We start from the raw sequence: 23,058 nt of genomic DNA on the forward strand, positions 1-23,058 counted from the left end.
GGATGAAGGTTCCACTGCTGAGAAGTTCTGGCTTCATCAATTTAGTCTTATTATTAGTTTTAGTATTCTTATTTGTTTAATTTTGTAAATCCCTTATGTGTTTATTGTTTTGCATTATATATATATTTATGTATATATATATATATATATATATATATATATATATATATATATATATATATATATATATATATATATATAAACTCCATTATCTTAAACACCCCATTATAAGCTATACTTGTTGACTGTAGGGTAAGAGATAGGACTTTTTGGGGCTGCCCAAGAATGATTTTTTTTTGTAGAATATATCCAAATCGATCACCCCTCTGCCCAATTTTTCGAAATTGAAGTTCAAAAAATGCAGTTGCAAACCGATTGTTTATACGCGTTCGCTTAGAGGGCGCTGCCACATCCCTTGCGATCCCTCGCGACTAAACTTTGACCCTCCGGGGTCAGTTGGTTTCTCCTCCGAGATGAGGAAGGTGCTGTTCTTGGCCGCTGAGGCGGAAAATGCTTGTTACTCTTATCAATAATGTAATCATATCATATATCTAAGTTCAAATTAAATAACATAAAAACTAATGCTCTCCCAATATTTACTGCTCCGTGAAGTTTTTTCACTGATGATGTTGTGAGCAGTGGCGTTCAGGGGCTCTCCCCCCCAAAAAACATGGTTTAAGACCCAGGTTTGTTTGTTTTTTCTCTCATTTTAAGCAAGCATGTAAAGTATTTTTAGAGAATCTTAATCAGTTTAGGTTTTACAACTTGTTAAAATTTTTGGGATTTTAGTTTTTATGATCAACTAATTTTGTAACTTCTGTGATCTTTAATTCATCATTTCTGTGGTGTTTCTAGAAGTATCTCATTTTTACAGAAATGCATAACAACAGTCATTTTTAAAAACTGAAAGAAAAAAATCCAGAATTTATAAATACTTTCATAGTAGTCCGGGAGCAAATGGTTTCCCGTGCGATTTTTGTGATACAATTATAGCAGTTAGTTTTTCTGAAAGGTATTTGCATGAGGAAAACGAATTCAGATGTTGCCACCCCCCAAAATGGTGCAGGGGGGCTGGGAGGCAGCTATAACTGCCGTGGGGGGGCAAGTGATTTCCCGTTCAATTTTTGTGATACAATTGTGTGACTTAGCTTTTCTGAAAGGTATTGGTACGAGAAAACCAAATTTCGATAATGCCAACCCCGAAAATGGTTCAGGGGGGCAGGGGGGCGGCTATAACTACATTTGGGGGGGGCAAGCTGTTTCCCGTTCAATTTTTGTGATACAATTATGGGAGTTAGTTTTTCTGAAAGGTATTGACACGAGGAAACCGAATTTGGATGATGCTACCCCCGTAAATGCTGCAGGGGGGCGGAGGGGGGAAGGGATTATAACTGCATTTGGGGGGCAAGCTGTTTCCCGTTCAAATTTTATGATATAATTATGCGAGTTAGTTCTCCTGAAACGTATTGGCACGAGGAAACCGAATTTAGATGCTGCTAACTCCGAAATTGGTGCTGAGGGGCAGGGGGGGGCGGTTATAACTGCGTTGGGGGCATGTAATTTTTCGTTTAATTTTTGTGATACAATTATGGGAGTTAGTTTTTCTGAAAGGTATTGTCACGAGGAAAACAAATTTGGATGTTGTCAACCCCGAAAATGGGGCAGGGGGGCGGGGGGGTGGTTATAAATGTGCAGGGGGGCAAGAGGTATTCTGTTCAATTTTTGTGATGCAATCATGGGAGTTGGTTCTGCTGAAAGGTATTGGCACGAGGAAAACGAATTTGGATGTTGCTATCCCCTAAAATGCTGATGGGGGGCAGGGGGGTATGACTGCAAACATAACACACTTATATATTCAAAATTTCTCGGTTTACAACAAGTTTTCAAAGTTTAATATGCTTAAATCCACTAATAACAACATTAAATGCAAAAAACTCCGAATTAAATTGCTGACACGTGTTTCGAAGCTATTAAGAGCTCCTTTTTCATTGTTGTCAGCCAGTATTTTTGCAGTCATTCCACGCAAACGGATATTAGATGAAACATACTTGACGTTTTCATATTTAGCATTTTCTAGCACACTCTTTAAAACCTTTTCATGTGTGTTAGGGTTAATGATTAGTCCTTCGGTGGATTTCTCTTGACATATAATACATAATGTATAATTAATTCCTATTTTTAGCTTTGTATTTGGTTCAGTGAGATCCATCTGAAAGTGACTAATTGCTTACTAAACTAATAAACGACGTGCGTCAAACTTCTGCATACAATATTTTTATTTTAAATGAGCTAGACTAAAATAAGAATCCCTTCTCCTCTCTTTCTTAAAAATAAATGGTACAACGTTCCCTTGTTGACGAATTTCCATTTCATGTGACTCCAGAGAAAAAGTGGCCAATTAAAGTGTCCAATAAAATAGATAATACAGTGAAACCTGTGTAAGTTGACCACTTGCGGTGCAGTACTTTGGTGGTCAACTTAGACAGGTGGTCAACTTATAAAGGGGGTAATGATTTTTTTTTTTTGTCATTTCTTGCACCATGCACATTTTTTTACTAATTGACACTTACTCTTTCTGTTCAACTCACTTTCATTGTTTAGTATTACTTTGAAACAATAATTTAAAACGTTATTCAAATATTTTTAGAGATTATTTTCTCAGAATAACGTATAATGTGTCATGCAAATTTAAAATTTCAGTAAATTGATCAAAAAAAAAAAAAAAAAAAATTGTTTATGAAAAGTTATTTATTTGATATTAATAGTTCCTAAAAATTCATAGCTAATCAAAAATTACAAATTTTTCGCTTTATTTTTTTTCTCATATACATTTATAACCCATGATGATATACTTTTCAACAAAATAACTCCTTATTGAAGTTTGGCGCACTTATTAGACCGGTTTTGGAAATTCCATATGTCTCCCAGCTAATTTTCTCTGGATTTCTCCCTTTTCAATTAATTTTAATATTTCATACTTTTTATCAATCTCAAGTTCAACTAACTTTCTTTATGAAGTCCTATTATGTAAAACTATAACACAAAGAGCAACAAGCTGGGCTGAGGTTTAGTTATGCTGCTCTTTCATTTAGTTGATAAAATGCTGGTCTGGCATCAAAAATATTCTTGGAAAGCTATAAAAAAATGATAATAAAATGAAATAATTTGCTAAATAAAATTTAAAAAAATAAACCAAGTGGTCAACTTACAAAGGGTTTTTTACAATACTCCAAACCAAATTTGGTGTTCATTAATGGTCAAGATAGACAGGTGGTCAAGATAGAAAGGTGGTCAAGTTACAGAGGTTTTCCTTCATTACATAAGATAGGACTAATTCCGTTCTTGACAAAAGCGGTCAACATAGACAGGTGGTCAACTTACAAAGGTGGTCAACTTTACAGGTTTTACTGTACTGGTGACAGCAATAAATTTCTGTTTTGACCATTTAAAGAGATCTGCTCTTCCCTCTCTGAAACTTGTTCGTGAGAATTTTCTTTCAGAAGAATAAAAAGATACGGTGTGCTTCATAGAGAAAAGAGATATTGTAAAAAACCAATACTATCACGATCTGATTAGGAAAATGAGACCCATCAAGTTGCTTTGTAGAATAACTAGAGACATATAGGTTGTAAAACTGGACATGCCGATTCCGTGAGAACTGGATCAGATTTTGACATTGTTGCTTTTGGAAAAACTGACCGCCAACCAAGAATTGAAGATACACTAGGCCGCAATACAAAGGGAAGGAAAAGATAAGCAAAATTAAAGGCGGCGGCAAGGAACTCATGTTAAGCTCTCGTAACAATGCCTTTGTCCTCCGCTTCTATGAGTACAAAGGAGAAAGGAGAAAAAAGACCTCCTTCGACATATGTTTGTTTCTTTAATGTACGACCACCATGGTGTTGGAAATTTCATCCAAGCGCTCCCACCACTTAGTTAAAATTTACTTTAAAAAAAAGGAGAAAAACTCAAACGAAAAAACATTATTCTTTCAGAGCTGGGGCCGTCAAAGCCGTCATTTGGGGGGGGGGGGCTTAACACTGCCCCCCCCAAATGATAGGCCTGGGTAAAGGGTACAAATTTATTTCGGAAGAGGAAATATATACAAAGAATAATAATGTACACAAATACAATTTTGCATTTTTTTAATCAACGGGGGGGGGGGGGGGACCCCCCTTCCTCCTAATATTTTTTACTGAAATGATAAACTTTGTTACCAGGAACCCATTATCAATGGAAAGATCGTCTTCAGTCGGATGAATTTTCATTCATAAACTCACATCTTTTACAATGAAAAAGGAGCTCTTAATAGCTTCGAAACACGTGTCAGCAATTTAATTCGGAGTTTTTTGCATTTAATGTTGTTATTAGTGGATTTAAGCATATTAAACTTTGAAAACTTGTTGTAAACCGAGAAATTTTGAATATATAAGTGTGTTATGTTTGCAGTCATACCCCCCCTGCCCCCCATCAGCATTTTAGGGGATAGCAACATCCAAATTCGTTTTCCTCATACCAATACCTTTCAGCAGAACCAACTCCCATGATTGCATCACAAAAATTGAACAGAATACCTCTTGCCCCCCTGCACATTTATAACCGCCCCCCGCCCCCCTGCCCCATTTTCGGGGTTGACAACATCCAAATTTGTTTTCCTCGTGACAATACCTTTCAGAAAAACTAACTCCCATAATTGTATCACAAAAATTAAACGAAAAATTACATGCCCCCAACGCAGTTATAACCGCCCCCCCTGCTCCCCAGCACCAATTTCGGAGTTAGCAGCATCTAAATTCGGTTTCCTCGTGCCAATACGTTTCAGGAGAACTAACTCGCATAATTATATCATAAAATTTGAACGGGAAACAGCTTGCCCCCCAAATGCAGTTATAATCCCTTCCCCCCTCCGCCCCCCTGCAGCATTTACGGGGGTAGCATCATCCAAATTCGGTTTCCTCGTGTCAATACCTTTCAGAAAAACTAACTCCCATAATTGTATCACAAAAATTGAACGGGAAACAGCTTGCCCCCCCAAATGTAGTTATAGCCGCCCCCCTGAACCATTTTCGGGGTTGGCATTATCGAAATTTGGTTTCCTCGTACCAATACCTTTCAGAAAAGCTAAGTCACACAATTGTATCACAAAAATTGAACGGGAAATCACTTGCCCCCCACGGCAGTTATAGCTGCCCCCCAGCCCCCCTGCACCATTTTGGGGGGTGGCAACATCTGAATTCGTTTTCCTCATGCAAATACCTTTCAGAAAAACTAACTGCTATAATTGTATCACAAAAATCGCACGGGAGCTAAAATTTGACCGTTTGCTCCTCGACTATAGTGGCGAGTTTTGTTACCCGTTGAATGTGAATTTTTTTCTCTAAACATATGCCAAACTACCTTGGTTAATGCACCTGTTAAATAAATCTATTTAGTCATTGTGTGCAAGATTTTAAGGCCTGATATTTTTCTAACTGAAATTTGAAAAATGCTAGAATACTATACTTTGAGAACAAACAATATATGCAATCTTAAGTTCTTCCTAAATATTTGAAGTGAATTAGCATGTGAAAGTTTTGCTGTATCTTTAAAATTGGTAAATTAGGCTTTTTCTAGAGGGTTATCCTCCCTTATAGAAGCTGGTTTGGTGTATTTTTAGATACCCTCCCTTTCCACAATTTTTAAATTTCCTCCTTTTTGCTCTAACTACTGATCCCTGCCTGGAAGACCAATCCATAAATCAATGTCTGTATGAGGCAAAAATTTTTAGCTTAACATATTCAGGGGTCTGTCCACGATTTTTCACAGGGTCCGTTTTTTGTGAAAAATCGAATAATTTTGTGAAAAATGAATTAATTTTGTGAAAAATGAATTAATTTTGTGAAAAATGAATTAATTTTGTGAAAAATCAAAAAATTTCACAAAAAAAAATTTTTTTTTTTGTTAAAATGAAATTTTAGAATTTAGAGATGGCACAAACTGCATCAATTAAACTTAAAGTTGAGTGTTTTCCTCTTCTACGTCGAGAAAATCATTCTGGATTTTTTTTTCTGATATTTGGGGGGGGGGGGGGGGGGGGGGCATCGCTCTTTCAAGTATCAATATTTATCTACCATTCTACATTATGTTAAATTATACTAGATATATTTCTGTACAGTACTTAAAATAATTGTAACAAAAATATAAATAAATAAAATAAAATTCAGAATAGGGTTCAGCATTCAACTTTTTGACCCAAGACACTCTTAAAAAGCACAGAATTTCGTTTAAAACTTATAAATTCCGTGATTTTAACAAAAATAAAAAGATATTTCAATTGTTTACCTCTTAACAAAGCGTAATAATCATTAAAAATTCGAAAAATCGGATTCCCATAGCGGATGCAAAGAGATCGCAATTCTCAAAGTGAAGGCATCAAAATTATAAAAACGGCTTGTAAAAGAAATATTTTGGATAAAATTATTTTAAAATTGCATTTTAGAGTCCTATGATAAACATATCATTAATATCTGTGGACACAGTTGACCCAAAAAATAAAATAAACCATCTATTTAGCATTTTAATTTTTGACTCATAACAGAAAATGGAATTTTGCTTTAAAAACTTGAAATGAGAGTTCTAACAGAAATAAAGAGACTTTTCATTTATTTGAATCCTAATAAAGCGAAGTTAGCTTGAAAAAAGAACAAAATATGATTCTCATATCGGATGTTAAAAGATTGCATTTTTCAAAATGTAGATATCTAAAGAAAAAAAAACGGTAATTAAAAGAGTTTATTTAAAGTTAATCATCCTTGTTAGCATGGAAAAATCAAAACCCATATAATTTTCTCCCAAAATAACAATTAAACATGGCACCGCACCCGCACAGTAAAAACGCAAATATTGACAAGCTGGCAAAATGATGAGAATATTTTCTAATCAAGTCATTATAAAGGTTCAACGCCAGACGCTAAGTGGTGATAATTTTGAAGTTGGTAACACTATCTGAAGCGATCATATTTTTTCCACACCCTTACTATCCCTTTGCAGTTCTTAGTTCATTTCGCAGATATATATTATTATTGTTTATAGTTCATTTCGCAGATATATATTATTATTGTTTATTAAATCATAAGTGGAGAAAAGTGCTTACTAATGCATTTTCAGAAAAGTTTACAACAACACCGCTGCTAATTAGCTGTGATAAAACAAACAACCATTATATTTATTTGGCAGTAGCAATTATTTATCGCTTGCAGAAGCATCCCAAGAGTGCCGATTTTTTTTTTTTCTTCAAAATTAGCCGATTTTGTATAAGCTGATCCCTCTAATTTGACTTTGAAAAAGGTTCCAAAAATTATCGGTTTATACACAGAAATATGCGTTGTTTTGCTTTCAGATTTGCTCTTTCAATAAACAATTTGACAGATCCGATCTTGTTTAGCAGAATTTTGTGAAGGGTCCGTTTTGTTTGATCGGGATTTTGTGAAAGGTCCGTTTTGTTTGATCGGGATTTTGTGAAAGGTCCGTTTTGGTTGATCGGATTTTTGTGAAGGGTCCGTTAACGGACCCAAATATCCTCTGGCCAGACCCCTGATATTTGTGTAGGCATTTCTTGGTCGTACTATTCACCATGTGCTGTTATTTTGAGGGAAAATACTGCTTCGCATGAGATAATTGGAACTGTAAAAGCATTCAAAACTCTTCTATGTTTTAGGTAAAGAGGCGGCACTTCTATGGGCTGGGTTTTGCATTTTCTGTCAAGAATGTCTGCTTGAAATTTCGATTTCATGCTGTTTTCTGCAGAAAGACTGAGTGCACTACTGAACAAATAAAATGTTTCTCTCATACTCCTGTTAGAAATGGTTTCGATTTTGGGCTCCCTATTTGGGGAAAAGGTCGTGTACAATGCTTGAAGAACTTGCAGAACTATTTTGGTCAAATAATTTTACGTTGCAGAACATAGCAGATGGCGATTCAGGTTCTATTTCTTGGGTTCATATTTTATAAAAAGTAAAATGTTTTTATGAACATTTCTACATTTGTTCATTAATTTGCCTTTTTTTTCTGGCAAAACATAAGGTACAGATGTGATATACCCCCCCCCCCATTTGGCGACATCCGATTTTTTGCACAAAATTGAAATATTTTTCTCGCCAATGAGGTGATAAATTTTTAAACATGGCATCCCTGGTGAAACTAACCTGTGGTTGGCAACGCGAAGGCAAACTTGTTCGAACTTGTTTACTTGGGTTCTTGGTTTTACGCAGGAGAGATACGTGTTGTTTTGTGCAATATACCTTACAGGAATGCTTATTTTGTGTTAGTTTAGATTCAGTAGTTGTGTTTTGAAGTAAAAACATTAGAAAATGCCAGTTTCTTCAAACTTGAAGGTTAATTAAAAGTTAACTCCAACGTGGTGTGTATCTGTAACGCGCCATTGTCAGATGATGTTTTGTTTTGGACTGAGTGTGAGGATTTATACCATAAAAAGGTAAGTTCTTTATTTTAGAATTCACATAAAAATTCTCACTTCGGAAATTCTTTGTTTTTTACAAATCCTTGAGGGGTTCTTGTAGCTTTTAACTTTATTTTTACTGTAGGTTAATTAATTTTACAAAAATAGTTCGATTATTTTGTTCTAAAAGTTAATTCTTATCGATGCCCCACGAATTATTTAGACATTAACGTGCCTCCTTTAGGTACTGAATTTTATGTTAACAATTGAAAGTTCTTTCGGTTGTACTCTTAAAAATGCTGAATTTTATTAATAAATCTGCACAATAATGGTGCATATTTCACACTTAAAACTGTGTCATTATTGTACACTGAACAGAAGGAGCCACCCTTGGGTGTACATACACATGAATATGCATAATATACATAAATATACATAATTGTGACCATACTCCGACTGTAATGTATATTAACAGTCGGAGGGATAACGGACCGAGCGGAGCGAGGTCCTGGCGAGCCAGAGGTCTCATAGTACTTTCGTAATGAGACCGAGGCAGGGCCGGCGAGCCGAGGTCTCATTACGAAAGTACTATGAGACCGAGGGCTCGTATCCCGGAGAAATGACGAAAAAACAATTAATGCATTAATTTCGACTTGTAATTAATACAATAATTTATTTCATTGTTTTTTAATATGTTTACAAAAAACCCCGGCCCTGTACATTTTTGAAGCATATATTCGTGATGTTTTTTGTTGTGCTTTTATGTTGTTTTTATATATATTCAGGGGTCGATCCAGGTTTTATTTTTTGGGTCCCCATTTTGTGAAAAGGCAAAATATTTTTGTGAAATTTCGTTATTTTTGTGAAAAAGCAAAATATTTTTGTGCATTTTCTTTATTTTTGTAAAAAAGACCTTCTCGTGATTTTTTTCTTGGAAAAGATTATATTAAAGCATTTTTAGCTGTCGTATCGTTATAGAAAAGCCTTAGACAGGTTTCAGGGGTGATTGCAAGTTCTTGAAGAATACCTGAAAGCTGTCAAGAGAAAATGCGCTGGGGGAGGAGGGAAGTAAGACCCTTAACATTTTATTCGTAATTTGACACATACATTACATTTATTGCTTTTTACAAATATACATATGCAAGGCACACTTTCTTAAGGTGAAAGTCTCACAACAGATTTCCTGTTTGCCCCTCTCAAATACTTTAAGAGCAATGAAAATTGCACATGCTGCTGAACGTAATGATAACTCCTAATAAATACAATATGAACAGACTCAAAGATATCACATATTTCTTAACACAGAAGTGAAATACTCATTAAAGATTCCATGTATGTGTTTGAAAAACTTAAAAGTAATTAAAACCCAAAATAATACTGCACCAGCATTCAGCGTTTAATTTTTTGACGTTCTTACAGAGTAGGTATTTCGTTTAAAACTTGGCAATTTAATGATGTTAATAAATATATAAGAAATTTTATTTGTTAGCCTCTTAACAAGGTACAGTAAACATCAAAAATGCGAAAAATTCGTTTACCATGGCCGATGTAAGGAAATCAGGATCTTCAAAACAAATAAAAATATAAAAACAGCATGTAAAATAATTTTATTTTAAGTAAAGTTATTTTAGAATTGGATTTTGAAACTCAACACAAATTAATACTAAATATATATTGCGTAATCAAAGTAAAATTTAAGATTTTCCTGAAAACAAGCTACCAATCACAAGTGTCCCTCTCCCGTCCCCCCTCTGACGCTCTCAAGCAAAAACACCTCACGCAGCAAGCAAAAAGATAAGATGGGGGAAGGTGGAAGAGGCTCCCGCGTAGATGCGTACACCTTTGCGTTTAAAAAATATTGTGAAAAGGCTGCCTTTTTATAAATTTTTGTGAAGTGGCTGCTTTTACGACGCGGAATTTTGTGAATGGGGCCGCTTTTGCGATGAGGAATTTTGTGAATGGGGCCGCTTCTGCGACGCGGAATTTTGTGAATGGGGCCGCTTTTGCCATGCGGAATTTTGTGAAGGGGCCGCAAAGAGGCCCCAATTTGACGCCGGATCGACCCCTGATATTGTGTTCTGAAGTGCTTTGATCATGTTTTTTATCTGATTTTTTCCTGTTGGCGCAAAAAAAGCATCGCTAAGAACGATGTATGACATATGTCGTCATACATCGTTTTCTTGGCGACGCTTTCTTGGCGCCAACAGGAAAAAGTCGCCAAGGGTGGGGTATATCACATCAGTTCCAAACATAATATCAAAGCATTTATAGTAGTTATACTTTATTAAGAAGAGGATATTAAGAGAATAACAAGTATAATAAGGGCAAATGATGCAATATACAAAATAAGACCCTTGAAATTCTTAAATTTAATCAAAGATCTTAAAAAGTGATACATTCAAACAAATTTTAAATTCCTGACTATCGACTACATGTAGTGAATGGGGCCGTTTTTACAAAGCAGAATTTTATGAATAGGGCCGCTTTTACATTGCGGAATTTTGTGAATAGAGCCATTTTCATGATGTGAAATTTTGTGAAGTTGCCGCAAAGCGGACCTAATTTCGGCCTGGATTGACCCCAGCATAGTAAAGTAGTCTGCTTTAAGAAAATTATATAGAAGTCTATAAGAAAGTTCCTATAGAAATTATTTCTATGTAATTCTATAGATATCCGTATAGAACTTGAGAATGAAGTTTCTATAGAGAATTTCTTCTATAAAGTTCTATAGAAACTGCTATAGAATTTGAGCATAAGGTTTCTATAGATAATGAATTCTATAAAATTCTATAGAATTTGATCAGAAAAAAAAAAAACTTCCCTTACTGTAGAACTTTGTAAAAAGTTGAGAATTTGTTCATTTTGTTTACAATTACAGTTTTCATTAGTGTTTATATAATACTTCTAGTTTGGAAAGGCTAAAAAAAAACCATAATTAATTAGGAAGCTTAATCCCTAAAATGAAATGGTTTAATTCCTAATTAATCTACTTAATTTTAAGAATAATTGTTTTAACAATTATTTGTTAAGGTCATATTTTTTATTACAATGGCAGATTGTAGTATGGTCTTAAATAATAATACTGTTGCATTTTGTCATAGCTCGATGAAAAAAATCTAAACTTAATGAAATAAAAAAATATACTCATAAAATATTAAAAATTATTTATTATTTACAATGTTTAAGTTATTTTATAGTAATAATAAAACTTCTAAACATTGAAATTAATTCTAAAAATGTGAGAATTCGTAAAAATTCTTGTCATTGTTTAGTAAATAAAATAATCAAAATTCCAAGATGCAACTCCGTATTTTGTTGCGAGAATTTGCCAGCAATATTTCTCTCAATCTCTTCGTGCATGCGCCAGTCTGTTTTTCCTTTTCTGCCCCGAACGGCGATCGCGTCCATCTTGCACGTGCGATCCTCTAAACGTAGCAAATGAAAATGGCTGAATCTTGCCGAATTCGTTAGAAAGTATGTATTATTTTTGTGTTGTTTTGTTATATTTACAATTTTATTGTTATATTAAAAAAATTGGGAATGAAAAAATTTACAAATAGTACTTATAAAACAAAACTTGAATTTTAAATCCAGAATGAACTTCATATGCATTGGAAATTATTATTTGATTTTACTAAATAAATAAAGCTCATGACTGAGTAATGACCTTAATTTACTAGTGATTTTTGCATCAAAAATTTATATGTAAGTAACAATAACCGAAAGTTTTGGCGTGTTAACATTGTTTTTTATACTGATAGGGGTTTTAATATTTAATTAGCACTCCCAAATGGTATCACTGTCCAGTGTTATGAAGTGTCTTTAATCTAATAATAATGTGTAATCGTTGTAATAAATTCAGGGTTCATACTCAATTTGGATAAAAAAATTCCATGCCTTTTCCATGACTTCATAAAAATTTTCATGACCTTGTTACACAAAGAGAATAGTACTATTTATGTCAAACTTGTCAATCTTTTCGGAAATGGGCATTAGAAAAACTTTTACATGAGTACCATTACCTCATTGGAGCACTTACTTGTGACTGAAAAAATATCTGCATACTGCTGAAAGTAATAAATTATTCTTATTTGTCTTCATCACACAAATTCAAGTAAAATAAAAATATAATGAACACATTACACTGATGTTTAAATGTCTAATAAATATTTAATAAATAGGGCAGAATAGTAATGAATGGGATAAAAATTGTATAAGTTTAAAATAATAAATTTACTTCATAAAAACATTGCCCTTTGGTGTCAATAGTGCATCTTATCACTCATGTAACTGGACAGCATATTCGTCCATTAAAGTAAATCCACATTTTACAGCAAATTCATTTTTCCAAACCAGATATTTCAGCTGGCTAAAAGGATCAGGTTTGCGAGCTATATGTTGGACAATTCTGCTTTAGAGTATCAGAATTCCCCTATTTCTATGTTCTATTGCCTGACTAAAGTCTTCAGTTTAAAATCTTCAACATATCAAGATAAACTCTGATAAATTTAATAATAAACTTTTTGCAAGTAGCTGAAACGAACTCGGATGCAATTGAATTACAGTTTTTGAGGGGGCGTGGCAAAATCAAGAAAGTGAGAGTCCACTAATACAATATAAAATATAAGAAGTACTGAAAATAATGGTGGGTTCAAAATTAGTAATGCCCCAGTAGTAAAATCACATCACAAAAAAAGATGAGCGGCTGTTACAGAAGCGGATGAAATTGGATTCCAAAACTCGGATTTGTTTTTGAGATCGTTCAATTTATATGCAATATTACTAAATCACTCAGTATTTCTAGCGTTCTTTTAGCAATTGTTGCTCTCTTACTGCCCAAGACATTTTTCCATGACTTGAAATGAATTTCTATGACTTTTATGAAAATATTAATTTTTCCATGACTTTTCCAGGTCTGAAATTTGTTTTTTTTTTTTTTTTTCATGACTTTCCAGGATTTTCATGACCCGTATGAACCCTGTAAATTGCTGCACCTAATATTTTTAGGCATAATTTAGTTTTGTCAAGCATATATTAATTATGTAAAGCATTGTCATTGTGTTTTATGAGACTCTTAATAGAATCTAGAGGCTGTATAGGAAGATCTATAGAGGCTCTATAAGAAATACCTGTATAGAGTTTTATAGAATTATGGCCCAATTTTCCGTAGGATTCTATAAAAATAATTCTATAGAATTCTTTAAGTATATAGAATCCTATAGAACTAATTTTATAGAAACCTATAGAATTCTTCACTCGAGAATTCTATAGAAAATTGGGCCATAATTCTATAAGACTCTATATAGGTATTTCTAAAGAATTTTTTTATAGAATTCTATAGACCATTTTCATAAGGGCCTGTTTGCCTAGAGATCTGCTTACACATTAATTTATTGAGCCGGGCCTTTTCATTGAGTTTCTCGAGACAATGACAACACATCGAAATTTAAATTGACCAGAGTTGGACTTGCCGAAGTTGCCGCAGTATCGCGATGTTGTCTCGTACAAAGCTCGACTCAGCTTTCATAAAAAGTATGCGCAATTTGGTATACTTAACAAGGGCCAAGAACACTTATACCGTTTAAAGAAAAATAGCACATTTCTACAATTTGAAAAAGACCAGAGCGCTGCGAGTTTGAAAAGCGATCCATCGGGAACACTAATGAAACACATAGCAAGATTAAAAAGTAAACAGCACAAACAATGTAAATCAAAACCTGTTAGGCCATAAGTACAGGAAAATTTAGTGAAAAAGAATGATCAGTTAACACTGTCCAACTAAATGGTGACAATTCAACGTAAATTTAAATCTGTAACACATTTTCCTACCGTAATATACACACCATTTAGACAGACAAAAACCCAAACATACAGAACGAAGAACCCGGACGAAAACGAGACGAGATCGAAGTAGAAGTTCTTTTTAAACATTTCGAAAAACTGGAGTGAGTCCTCTAAACCTGGGAGAACCTCCATTCTCTAAACACTGAATCTACTACAATTCCTTATGATATTAAAGTTGAAAAACGGTTTATAACATAATGATTCATCCATTACAAACTATTTTAAGCTCATAGTCAATATTTTGTAGTCCTGAAACCTAGTTTTCCTGAAATTATATAGGTCGTGTTCGAATATGCTAACAGCTGCGTTCGCATACCACTACCGGTGAATAACCAAAGCATTGTAATGGGTTGCGTTCGACGAACCTCACCGGTCTACCGGTAAGTAACCAGTTACTAACCGCGGCGTTCTATGATTAACCGATTACCGCAGCGGTTGCCATTCTAAGCAGTTGATTGGAGCACGTGATCATTAGCTGTCACGTGATAAACTAACCGGTCACTCTCGGTAGTGCTCGTCGAACGCACTCATAGTTTGCGTTCGACGAGTTTAACCGATCACGTGACAGCTAATGATCACGTGCTTCAATCAACCAATCAACAGCTTAAAATGGTAACCGGTAGGTGATAGAACGCTGCTGTTAGTAACCGGTTACTCACCGGTCAACTGGTCAGGGTCTTCGTCCGCAATCATTGACCACCACCGACCGGTCGTGTTATGCGAGCGCAACCATAAACAGTGTTTGAGCACATTCATCTGAAGGGCCGTGGTAGCCCGATCGGTAGAGTGTCGGATTCGGGGCCGAAGGGTCCCCCGAGGGAGTTCGAACCTCGATGATCGAAGACCCACCGTCGTCATTAAAGGGGACTGAGCGACGTTAAATATGCTCGTGTTCTCAATGTCCTCCAAGTGAAACGATACCTCTGGGGGTGCTAGCACCAGGTAGCTATTAGCTCCTGGACTAGTTCTAAATTATCATTAACTGTTCGATCCGGTGATGGTGCTGTCATCTATCGGTATATAAAATAATGGAGGCAAGGCACTTAGTATGCAGTCCTTGACATAAATACAGTTGTAGTCAGTTGTGACTATGAATAGGAGTAGGACATTCATCTGAAGTAACCACATAGACACACACAATAAGAGTTATTATTATTAGTCTATGAGTAACCATGATTAAACGAAATGTACGAGCAACGAAAGCGTAACAACCGTCCGGTAAATCGTGCGTTAAAAATTTATTGCATTTCTACGACAAGGTTACCTTGGCTTTAGATATCAAAAAGTGCGTGGATGTTGTTTATATTGATTTTCAAAAAGCTTTTGTAAGGTACCGCATCTTGCTCTTCTCAGCAAATTAGCTGATATAAGAATAGGTGGGAAAACTTTACTTTGGGTTAGAAATTGGCTGACTGGAAGGAGACAAATAGTAGTTGTGAGGGGAAATTATTCTAAATGGAGTGATGTTTTAAGCGGGGTTTCTCAGGGTTTAGTTTTAGGGCCTCTCGGCCTCTCTTGTTTATTATTTTTATGAATGACAACAATGGGAATATTTCTGGAAGAATGAATTGTTTTGTTGATGATGTAATAATTATGAGGATTGTAGAAAATGAAGAAAAGTAAAACAGCTTCAAGAGGATTTAGATTATATTACTAAGTGGGGTATGGCAGTTAATGTAGGGAGATGTCAAGTGCTACACTTAGGTCAAGTGCTACACTTAGGTGGAAATAAGCATACAAGTTATCGTTTACAGGGTTCAATCATTAGCAGAATTCACGAATTCTGAGAATATAACTGTTTAGAATCGAAAAAAAAGGCCTCTTTCTCCATTGTCTAGTTCCCATCAAATTTTTTGGAATTCTAGCTGTGCATGAAGTAACGTAACCAGAAAAAAATTTAGGAGAGCACACAGAAAAAAAATAAAGAGAAAAATTTTGGTCTAATAGGAAAGGGTGGAGGGGGAGTGGGGGAGGGGATATTTTGAAACTTTGAGTTTTAAAAACGCAATTTTAGACTCTCTTTGCAAAAGCTACGGGGGAAAAGGTGTAGGAGGCCTCATCGATAATTTGAAATTGAAGACTTAAAAACGCGATTATATGCCAACTGACGTCGTGCAAAAAATGGAGTTCAAGGACTGTTCCCTTTCGATTTTTTAAAAAAAAATAGGTTGAAATCAATTCTGTTCCCCCCCCCTCCACAAGTTTCCCAAATTGAAGTTTCAAAAATGCAATTTTAGACAAACTTTTAAGATTTTATGCAAAGGGGGATCTGATGGACCTTTCCTGGCAAATTTTAGAAAACTATGGTCCAAAAAACTTAAAAAATGTTTTATATTCAGAGGTTATTGCACTAAAATTTTGTGTAAGTGTCGTTTGAAAAAAACCTATTGTTTGTACAGTCGAACTCGCTTATAACGAGTGCAAAGGGACCGCGATATTTGCTTGTTATAATCTAGTGCTCGTAAGAAACGAGTTCGTGAAAACAATCATAAAAATTCATCATAGTTGCTTTTTTCTCTTTTTTAATCAGTGTTCCAAAGAAGCTTTTACTTTGCTTTTTGAAGTATCCGAATGCATCTCTCTTAGGTCATCGTTTTTAGGAATATACATATATACATATAAGTAATTTTAAAATGTTTCTTTACTCCACAAAAAATGTGCTGCCATGGCCTGTTCTCAGAATTTCTGATTCCTCACTAATTTTGGTTAAATTTGGAATGTTAAAGACAATTTACCGAAAAAAAAAGCTAAGCTGAGCTGGAAGTCATAGAAATTTTATGAATCGCAAAAATAATGCTCTCTTTAAGCTGGGTTTGCTCGTTTAAAGCGAGTTATGCTTATGTTTAAAAAAAAAATTTTTTTTTTGTTTTTAACATATGAAAGCTGGTATTAAATTGGTTCAAGTAAAACCAAAAAGCTCTTGAAAGGAATCATTGGATGAGTCCAGATCGAAATTTAATTTTTATGTAATTTATTTCGATAAATACATTTTCTGTTTATAATCAACAAATTATTTACTTGTGTTCTTCGTTTGATTAATATGAGTAATTAATTCAGTTTTAATTGTTTGTTTCTTCTTAATTTGTGGGACAACATTTTATAAGATAAATATTTAGATTTTAAACATTTCCATTTTTTGAAAAGTTTTTGAGGTATTATATGTTTTACAAATATTAGAAACAGATTCATTGCTTGCGTTTTAATTTGTATTATCCATATCCCTTTGATTTTTTTGTTCATTAATATTTAAAAAATGCAAGTATGATGTACTGATGTTATAACTTAAATTTTTCTGTGTGTATGGGGGGGGGAGGGGCGCCAGGAAACTTTTGCCCAGTTAGCTGCCAGGTCTTTGGACGACCCTGAGTTTGGGTTAGTGGGACAAGGTTTTTAATCATTGCATATAGAGTCAACAATTAAATTTCAAGGCTGAATTTAGCACAGGAATGTGAATTTTAGTCATTTGAAAGTTTTCAAACAATACAGGTTTTTCTTGACATAAGTCATCCATTTAAAAGTGTTTTTAGAAATCATTTTCACCATGCACTTGTTTAGTATTCTCATGCAATGGTAGCCCTGAAGACAGGAAGCTGGCACAAAAAGTGGAATGTTTTATCTCTCTAGCGCTCATCCAACAATTCATCCACCTATGCTGCTCCCCAATTGTCATGCATTGAAGTATATAAAATACTCTGGAAAATGAAATATATTTTTCTTTTTTTCCAGTCACTGGACCGTTTCATTTGGCCCCAGTGACAAACCCAGAAGCTTTCTGAACCAAAATTATTAGGAAAGGAGAAAATTACTCAATGAAACTCTAAATTTTACTGAATGATTAAAAATGAATAAATGAATAAAATTAAAAACTAAAAAGGAGGAGTAAAAATGACTAAAAATACAAAATGAATAAAATTAAAAACTAAAAAGGAGGAGGAGAAATGACTAAAAATACAAAATAAATAAATGTTCATACTATATTAAAGAGACATTTCACGAGGAACTATTGATGTTTTCCATAATGGCCATGGAAATTACAAAAAAGCTTTTCTTTTTTCTCCATTCACCTATAGTACAATGCTGAATACATAATTTTAAACAAGGAAAAAATTACAAAATACACATACCTTTGATCTTTTGACAAATTGCATATTAAATTTCCTTTTCATCAACTAACTATACAACACAAGAGAGCGAAAGGAAGTGTACAAAGTGGATCATTACATTGAAAAATATGAATTTAGTGAAATCTCAGGAAAAAAAGTGAAAAATTTCCATTCTTTTGGAGGTTCTAATTTACTGCCAAAAATAAAAAATAATGCAAGTTTTATTATTAAATACATTGTTCTTTCTTTATATTCCGCAATTTTCAGAACAAACTTCCAATTTTTTTTAATTTTGAAATAGCTCAGTCATCTTAACTATTTCGCTTTGCCCCACATTCCCCTACTTAGAATGCATTGTTTGTTCCCAAAATATTTCAAGTTTTTTACAGCAATAACTATTGGGTCAATGAGATAAGAAAATGTTCACTTTCTGTTTAAAATTTCCAATTTTTAGTACCTTTTAAGATCATAAAAGTAAACGAATAAATAAAATAATAAGTAGTTATAATTATAAAATTATTTAATACTGCTATGGACTACATTTATGAAAAATATATACTGTTTTTTACCATTATATATTATATAGTAACAAGTGTAATACGGGGACAGAAAGACTTTTTGTAGGATTGCCTCAGAGCAATGAAATACTAAATGCTTACATTTAGTTCAAAACTGCCAACTTTTAGAACTTTCATAGCAAGTACATTTGGTCACAAATCAAAAACCAAGAGCAACTCTGACAAAGACAGAAAATTAAAATCTATTTTTTATTTAAATATTTACAACTCTTTAATAATTTAATACTGCTATGGACTATGTTCTTGAAAAATATATATTGCTTTAAGATTTACATTTTTGTCACAGGCTGTTGTTATAGTAACAAGGGTCATGTGGAGACGGAGGATTGCTGAGACTGCTGCGACTTCCAGGACCTGAGAAATCTAACACTGAGTCCACTTCAGTCATCTGTCTCCACCTGGCCCATATATCTAATGTTGATGAATTGGGTGATGAAGGACCACTGCTGGATACGAAAGATGGAGGTCCACTCCAAAGAATACCTAGTGTGAGAAAAAAGGATACACTTAAACCACACATATTATATTTCAAATAAAAACAGACATGAAAGTGTCAGTTTGGAACAAAAAGCTAAACTCCACATGGATTGAAAATTTTCATAAGAAGAACAAGCAGTTAGAGTTACATACATAAATCAGGATGTTATGAAATGCGTTAAAAAATACTTCTAAAGTGCACACTAAAATAAATTAATGATCCAAATTAAAAACTAAGAGTTATTTAATAACAAAAAGTAAAGGGTAAAGAAATTAGTAAAATAAATATGAAATTGAGAAGATTAAAAATAGAATATGCAAAAATAGCTTGCAACTTTCAAAAGAAATGAAGTATTAGCAGGATGCAAAAGGATTGAATTCCCAAACATGGCGAGAGATTTTCGGCTATGCACATGTTTGATGTTGCCATAACATATTTTTCACTTATGTGTGTTTGAAATAATGAAAATTTATTCTAATTACTACAATAAGTTTCTGCAAGTTACCTCCATCCATTTTTGCAGGCACGATTTCTCAATGGATTTATGTTGATCAAAAAAAAAAAAAAAAAAACTTTAAAAAGCAGATTTTTTTGCAAAAATTAGGAAAATTTTCATGCCTGTAAAAAGGAAATATTTTTACAGTCTTTTATTCAAAACTTGATTTACTGCATCCTCTAAAGAGTCATAACACTGACTACTTGAGTTTAATAAAAGAAAAATAAATAGTAAAATTGTGAACAGAAAGCAAATTGTATCATTAAACATTCTCACAGGTATAAATGAAGGATGAAATAAAATATTAAAATAAATACTTTTGGGGGGGAGGGAACATTTTGGGGACACTCACAACAAAGGATCTATACTAACACACACATATACATTGCAAAGGTCCCTAAAAATCTTTGTGTACATTTCTTCCTCAGAAGTAATAAAAATTCTCAGTGTGTGGGGAGGAGGAATACAACTTTACTTCTCTGACTTACTGTACCAAGATAAATATAATTATCATTAATTACAAATGCATCTTTACCTTTGTGCAATAAGTTTAAAAGCAAAATAAAAAAAGTTACAATTGCTATTTAGCAGTAAGAATAGCAGATTTGACTGTTACAAAAAAGCCCACTTATCAATCCAAAAAAAAAATATGAAAAGAATTTTGCTTTGTTGGATGTCTTTTAGCACATTAGTTCATTTTTTGTACTGATGAAGGAATTCTTTTAACTCTGAAACATGTATCAGTAATTTTCATCATTATTTGTGCAATTTTAACATTGTTCAAACATTTTTTAATAAAAACAATATAACTATGCAAAAATTGTCAAGAAAAATATTCCTCTACATATTTTAGACTACAAAATAAGTGATTATTATTTTTTTGAAAACCAAGCATATCTTATTTTAAGTTCATATTTTGTCAAAACAAATCTTAAAACGATAAATAATTCCAGAAGCCTTCAGATTTAAACATTTTTTAGAGATAACACAGCAAATGAAGAGGCTGAAAGATAAAAGGTAAACAACCCATATTGCGTAACTAATACTTAGTGTTGAGATAAGAGAAGTAAATCTAGATCCAGAATCATAAAACCGCTTAGAGCATCAATATTTATCTCTTTTCAGAGGAGCATTGGATAAATAGGATTGCTGCAAGGAAAAAGCATTGTTGAACTTAAAGGTATGGTAAAAATTTATTTTTGTTAATAACAATGAAAAAATGCACTATTATGAATTATTAAATCAACATGTTCATGAAAACATTAAATGGAGATCAGTTAATAAAAATACCTGATTGCAACCAAGGCATTTATGGCGCATTAATGTATAGTGATGTAGATATAACTTTGAGAAAATCTTGCAAAAGCACAATAGCCAACAACCAACAAAGCAGACAACCATGAAAAATCGGTCATAAAGAACAATTCGAAAAGAAAGAAAGAAAATTTTCAACGCTATAAAAATGCATCACAAGTCTTTATTGACTAATTTTCTTTATTATGAAGTCTTTAGTGCAACCATGTGGCATGTTTGAAAAACATATTTTACTAAGTTAAAAAATAAAGTAAGAAAATATTCTAAAGCAGCATTTTACTCCACAAAGCAAAATATCCAATTGAAGATGAAAAAAAGCTGAAGGAACAGCACACACAGATTTAATTATACATACATTCAACATCTTTACTAAACTGAAAGTTTGTCTGGATATCAGTCGGGATCTCTGTCTGGATCTTTGTGACGTCCATAGTGTGATATAGTAATCACATATATTTTCATAGATTCGCGTTTTTATTTCATGTGTTCGCATTTTCGGATTTTTTTATTTAATGGCGTCTTTTCCGAGTTTTTGGCGGCCATGTTTTCCCTTCGTCTTCCCGCAATGTGTTGTCTCCCGCCCTTATCGCTCATTGGCTGTAGGCGTTGTCTTGATCGGTGATGTCATTTTCCCACGTTCCCATTCGCTGCGCTAAGTGACGCCGCGTATGAATATCTGCTTTTCACGCGACCGCGTGGGTTTTTAGCGGGGATGTCTCGAAAATTTTCGTGATGAGTCGTGTGCTAGCCGTGATATGTGACGGAGCGTTGTGTCATGAGGAGCGTGGACGCTTGACCCGTGAAGGGTCGTATGAAATGGCGACGACAGCGATACGATATCTTGATTCATCTGCCTGAAAAACGATGTAAATTGTGAAGCATTTACACAGGAGCCAAGGAGCCCCGTTTCTCTCAACAAATGACAGTTTAGTTAAAAATGTGATCCAGTATTTAATCAAGAGTTTACCAAAAAGAAAATGAAAAATGTTCGCGTCCACATGGAAGTAGCTCCGATCATGCACGGATAAAAATCTTTTCTTCTTCACATTGTAACCCTTGCATAAGATTGAAGAAGCGAGTGATGTCCCTGTTTATGGTGAGACCATGATAGTGAAGCGGTATGCGCGGTCGACATAAATTTAGTTCCGACTCCCGCTGCGCCATTTTCTTCGTGAGTAATGGAGATTTCTCAGTCATCGCTGTGGTATAGTAGCCAGCTCCATGTGGTTTTACATCATCTCCTTTGCTGATGTCACTAGGATGAATTCTTTTGCTGCAACAACAAGCCGCACCCTTTTTTTAGCCTCTCCATGTGCAATGCACATCCCTCTGCTGTGACAACCTAATTCCCTGCAATAGACTGGACTTAGAACTTAACCTACATTAATTTTTTTACATTTTAATCTTTTATATTCCCTTCCATGTTTTGATTACTCCGCGGGAGCTCCCTAGGATCTTGGTATTCGTCGTGTAAACGATGATCATCGGAATAAATTTTCACATGTGACGCGAAAAAATTGTGCTTATTTTGTCTCAACTACATTGGGGTAAGTCAAACTTTTTCTTTGTGTGTTCCACGTAGGCACCAAACATTGCGACGTCCTGGAGTTTTGCGGAAACACTTAAAATACGATCGGCCTAAATTTTTCCTCATTTTTTTTTTTTGTTTAAGTTGATGGTTTGTTTTCTAACAATTTCAAAATTTTAACCATTTTTCCACCACACATAGCACCTACACTGTTTGGACGATTTTCATTGGCACTACTTTAGTTTGCAGTGTAGGGGTGTGTACCTCAAAGGGATTTTTT

General features: G+C 34.0%; 2 protein-coding genes across 10 annotated transcripts in view; both read right to left on the bottom strand.

The window, feature by feature from the left end:
• The window catches only part of LOC129222098 (peptidyl-prolyl cis-trans isomerase G-like), a 73,322-nt gene extending 59,000 nt beyond the window's left edge, over positions 1–14,322 (bottom strand). Inside the window, exon 1 of one of the 3 annotated variants that reach the window (XM_054856538.1) lies at positions 14,281–14,322. The gene's annotated coding sequence lies outside the window, so the exon portion shown is untranslated. Of the gene's footprint in view, positions 1–14,154 lie in introns of all 3 variants that reach the window. The other 2 variants (XM_054856537.1, XM_054856539.1) reach the window with 2 other exon arrangements.
• A 4,813-nt stretch (positions 14,323–19,135) lies between these two features.
• Positions 19,136–23,058, bottom strand: part of LOC129223385 (inositol hexakisphosphate and diphosphoinositol-pentakisphosphate kinase-like) — a 109,002-nt gene continuing 105,079 nt past the window's right edge. For all 7 annotated transcript variants that reach the window (XM_054857970.1, XM_054857971.1, XM_054857972.1 and 4 more), the window contains one exon: positions 19,136–19,445. In XM_054857970.1, coding sequence (XP_054713945.1) covers positions 19,243–19,445 — 203 coding nt within the window. In that variant the 3' untranslated portion in view covers positions 19,136–19,242. The remainder of the gene's footprint in view (positions 19,446–23,058) is intronic.

This window comes from Uloborus diversus, chromosome 5 (genome assembly GCF_026930045.1).
Source record: "Uloborus diversus isolate 005 chromosome 5, Udiv.v.3.1, whole genome shotgun sequence".
In the NCBI taxonomy this organism is placed as follows: Eukaryota; Metazoa; Arthropoda; class Arachnida; order Araneae; family Uloboridae; genus Uloborus; species Uloborus diversus.